The sequence below is a fragment of the Malus sylvestris genome, chromosome 15, assembly GCF_916048215.2.
Source record: "Malus sylvestris chromosome 15, drMalSylv7.2, whole genome shotgun sequence".
Taxonomy (NCBI): Eukaryota; Viridiplantae; Streptophyta; class Magnoliopsida; order Rosales; family Rosaceae; genus Malus; species Malus sylvestris.
In genome coordinates this window covers 15626727-15631296 of record NC_062274.1, presented here as the reverse complement: position 1 = coordinate 15631296, position 4570 = coordinate 15626727, and the positions used below count along the sequence as shown (strand labels likewise).

At 42.3% G+C, this 4570-nt stretch overlaps 1 protein-coding gene across 1 annotated transcript; it reads right to left on the bottom strand.

Moving 5' to 3' along the window:
* Positions 1–415: 415 nt before the first annotated feature.
* Positions 416–3854, bottom strand: LOC126605613 (uncharacterized). The gene is made up of 5 exons (XM_050273036.1): positions 3611–3854; positions 3251–3515; positions 1275–1426; positions 629–676; positions 416–483 (listed from the first exon to the last, which is right to left on the bottom strand). Exons 2-5 carry the CDS (start codon positions 3350–3352, stop codon positions 423–425), a joined length of 363 nt encoding a protein of 120 aa, XP_050128993.1. The 5' UTR covers positions 3353–3515; positions 3611–3854; the 3' UTR covers positions 416–422.
* Between the last annotated feature and the right edge of the window lie 716 nt (positions 3855–4570).

Genomic DNA, 4570 nt, shown 5'->3' with positions numbered 1-4570 from the left:
TTGAATGAGTTAGACGAAATCTTGAATGATGCGTACGAGTCTAATCGAATATACAAGGAGAAATCAAAGGCATTTCATGACAGGATGATCTTAAGGAGGAGCTTTGTCATTGGACAAAAAGTTCTTGTATTTAATTCTTGCCTTCGGTTATTTCTAGGTAAGCTTCGTTCTCGATGGGTTGGTCCATTTGTTATAACTGATATTTTTCCTCGTGGTGCAATGGAATTCCAAAGTGCGAAGACATGGAACGTGTTCAAAGTGAATGGGCATACACTCAAGCCATATTACGAGTCTTTTGTGGAGCATGATGTGGAGGTTATACCCAAGTGGCTAAATGATATACCCAAGTGTGCACCTGAACATGAAACTCCATACGATGCACAAAAGAACACATTTAATCTTTGAAACTGCAAAGCAACCTACTACCGTCCAACAAACATGCGATCCCTTCCCCTTCCTCCTTCAGCATGTGCTTCTCCTCCACTAAACATGCATTGTCAGATCAAATTCCATCAAAGTGCCAATCAAGATAAACAAATTCACACAGATTTCAGTACCAACTTTTTCATCATTTTCTCATCAACCAAATAGAAAAAATAAAAAACAAATTTGATTCAATTCAATTTACCTTACGTAGCGAGATAAGAGGTTGATGAATTCGTTCTTCTCATTCTCACTGCAAAAAAGGAAGAGCTAGATCAATGAATCAAGCTCAGATCACACAAAAATCATGAAAATCCAGAAAATTGGATTTTCTGTAAACAAGAACTGTGACGTAAACAAGAACTGTGACTTGACAAGTAAGAATATATTATAACCCAAGATCCAATTCCTTCCTTCCAACTAAACTGAAAATTGTGACGCGATTCACTGAGACTCTCTGGAAACAAGAACAATCACCCTCCCATCCATCCCTCCCTCCATCTCTCTCTCTCTCTCTCTCTCTCTCTCTCGATCTCCTCTCTCTTGATCTCCTCTCTCTCTCTCTCCTCTCTCTCTGTCGGTCTGCAATTGTTATTTAATTATATATCCTAAAACCAAATGCATGATAAACCAGGACCACAAGAGAATAAATAGTCTAGGAAAAGAAAAGGCAATTAGCCACTCTCACCCACATAAACATGTCCATGTACGTTCACATATGATTTTAGTCAATTGCATATACACATATTAGAAGTACAACTCACAAGCATCGTATTGTTACCAAAAAAGAAGCAATATTGTTCGATAAAAAAAAGTGAAGCAACATCGGCCCTTGTTGTCTGAAAACTAACCTTTTTATTGGACCCTTTCTCGAATCAATACCTATACATGCCATTATATCTTCAAGACTCATAATATCGCCAGGGTTGTGTTTTAGAGCAACTCCACCCATAGAGCCATCCCCCTGGCAATCCACTATTGAATCCACCCTATTGAACAGTAACTGCCACCAATGAATAGTAATTGTCATTAATGAACAGTAATTGCCATTTGCATCTCCACCCTTGGAGCCCTCCCCCCTGGCAATAGGCAATTAAAATAATAATTTTTTTTGTTTGTTTAAATAATAGTTTATACATTAAAAATATTATAATATTAATCCAATTAAAAAAAATTAAAAAAAAAAAAACCCGAACCCATTTCTTCCACCTCTCCTCCCACCCCCAAGAACCCCCTGCAAAAACCAGACCCGAACCCATTTCTTCCACCTCTCATCCCACCCCCGAGAACCCCCTGCAAAAACCAGAACCTAGCTACCTCCTCCCCCACCCTGCCTTCCCCCCCCCTCCCCCGGCGACAACCCACCCTGCCTTCCCCCCTACGACGACCCACTTCTCTTCCGCACCCACTTCCCCTGCGACGAACCCAGCTCCGGTCCCCCCTTCTCTCTCTCTCTCTCTCTCTCTCTCTCTGACACAAAAAAAATAAAAAATTACAAAGCCCTCGGGCCACAGGCCCGTCGACTCCCCACCCCCCTCGCTCGGGCTCCCACCCTCACTCGGGCCCTTCATGGCTGGACCCATTTCGACCGGCCCTCAGGCCCTTGGAAGGAGGCTGTCCCCCGAGCAACATGCAAGGGTGGACTTGCTCTTAATAGATTGCAACTTCCCATAAATGCAGCAGACTCGAGCACTGACAAATTCTTTACCTTATCTTTCACACATTCCTTCAGAATAAATGACGCACAAATCCACAGCCACGTAATACAAGTCAGAAAATTCTAAGCTGCTAAACATAAATACTCAAATAAAAACATTCTAAAAGTGGACTAACCATTTAGTAACTTAAACTTGATAAACGACTCAACAGGTAATGTTAAAAGGCATCCAAATCAGGTAGGAGGTTGGAATACCAACATATTGGTATTTGGATAATGAGGCCTTATCAAATCCCAAACCAGAAACACCAAGCAAACCTTGCTAGTGGTATTGGAATACGACTCTTAATCCCGCAGCATCGTACGGGCATTCCTAGCTAGTGGTCTCTAAATCAAGACTTATGCCTCGAGGCCTCATGTTATGCAAAATGTGCAACCCACTTCCACTCTCCACCCAGTGTCATTCAAAAAATCATTCACTGACCAAACCAAACAAGCATATCCTCAAATTGAATGAGAGTGTGTCGTGTGCTGTGTGCCGTGTAGGGATGAAGGGTAGAGTTTAAGGTCTCACCAATCAATTGGAAGTTACGGGGTGCAATTGTCCCGCAGAAAGGTCAAAAAATTTCCAACTCCAAAGCAGTTATGCGTTCCACAGGTTCATAAAACAGGTCAGTACCAGCCACTGATCAAATAGATAGATCAACCTATCGATCTTAAGCTTGTTGAAAACTAAATTGATACTTGCACTCATGAGTCCACACAAATAGGGAGTCGTGCACAGACACTAGTACGATCCTAAATCATGGTTTGCCTCCCTTCCCTTATGTATTCTCTTATGGTTGATTACAACAATTCTCCACATTTTTTTCTTTCAACAAACACGGCAGTTGGATGATTGTTTTACAAAACACCTAAGCTAAATCCTTTATTACCATTTTTTTCCTTTCAATTCTCCAAATCAACTGAATCTAATACAGATCAAGAACAATGAAAAGCAAGCTAGAGAAGCAGAGCAACATGTCCATTTCTCAAATTGAATGGCAGCCAACCCAAGCAAAAGCACAAATACAAGAGAAGGAGTGGAAAGAAAACACAAATTCATATGAAACAGATTGTTAACAAGTGAAATGGCAATAAAATTAATTAATGGGGGAGAGATTTGGGTACCTTAGCTGTCAGAAGTGCCCTCTGGCTCTGGGGTAATCGTATTGAACCAGGTGAAAGCCTTATCCCCCTCATCCTCCTCTTCATCCTCCTTCTTATGGCCATGAAACATAGTAGTTCCTGCCCACAAAGTCTTCTCCCTTAACAGGCTGGACTGGTCCACAGGAATCATCACAATAGCCTTCATTAATCCAGTTAAGGATTGCTTGATGGTTGGTTCCCTGATTTTTGGTTAATTTCCATGTTTTGCCATCTCTCTCTAAGAAATCTACAGCTCTCTCTAACCTTCTAAATGATCTAAATATATATATATATATATATATATATATATATATATATATATATATCTCTCTCTTTCATAACTGATCAAATTAAGCAGATAATGAATTAACTGTGAAATGTAGAAAAATAGAGAGAAAAGAGCAACAGAAACAAAAGTATCCAAAGTGATGAATCAAGAAAAGAAAAATGAGTAATAAGTGACTGTAACATAAAGAGAAAAATAAGCACATGATCGATGCTCTCTACCACTAAATCGAGAGAGAGAGAAAGAGATAGAGAAAGAGTCTGCCATACAAACTGCCAAAACCAGTTCAGCCATACTCTGGCTCTGGGGTAATTGTATTGAACCAGCTGAAAGTCTCATCCTCCTGCTCATCCTCCTCATCATCCCCCTCCTCCACTTCCCCTCCTCATCCCTCTCCCTCTCCTCCCTATCATCCTCCTCATCCCCCTACTGCCTCTCCTCCCATTCATCCTCCCCTCTTCCTCCTCCTCATCCTCCTCCTCATCCCCATCATCCCCCTCCTCATCCCCCTCATCCATCTCTTTCTCCTCATCCCCATCATCCTCCCCCTTCCTTTTTCCTTTCCTCATCCCATTTCTCATCCTTCTCTTCATCCTCCCCCTCCACCCCTTCCTCCTCATTCTCTCTTTCATCCCCTTCCTTTTTCCTTTCCTCATCCCATTTCTCATCCTCCTCTTCATCCTCCCCCTCCACCCCTTCCTCCTCATTCTCTCTCTCCTCCCTTTCCTTTTTCCTTTCCTCAATCCCATTTCTCATCATCCTCTTCATCCTCCTCCTCCTCCTCCCCCTCATCCCCTTCATCATCCCCCTAATTCCCCTCCCCCTCCTCCCTCAACCCCTCATCATTCTTCTCCTCCCCCACCACCACCTCCTCATCCTCCCTCTCATCCCCCTCCCTCTCATCCTCCTCCTCATTCTCCTCCTCCTCATCCTAGATGAATTGTCATTGAAGTTTGGAAGATATTATACTTGCTACATCCAACAAGAGGCATATCCTTCTTATCTTTCCCATCACC

Excerpts from the sequence above, each read along its gene's own strand:
- LOC126605613 (XM_050273036.1), bottom strand. The coding sequence starts at position 3,352 with ATGGCCATAAGAAGGAGGATGAAGAGGAGGATGAGGGGGATAAGGCTT. Across the intron at positions 1,427-3,250 it reads GGGCACTTCTGACAGCTAAG|TTACTGTTCAATAGGGTGGA; the intron begins GTACCCAAATCT and ends CATTGGTGGCAG. Across the intron at positions 677-1,274 it reads AGAAAGGGTCCAATAAAAAG|TGAGAATGAGAAGAACGAAT; the intron begins GTTAGTTTTCAG and ends CCTTTTTTGCAG.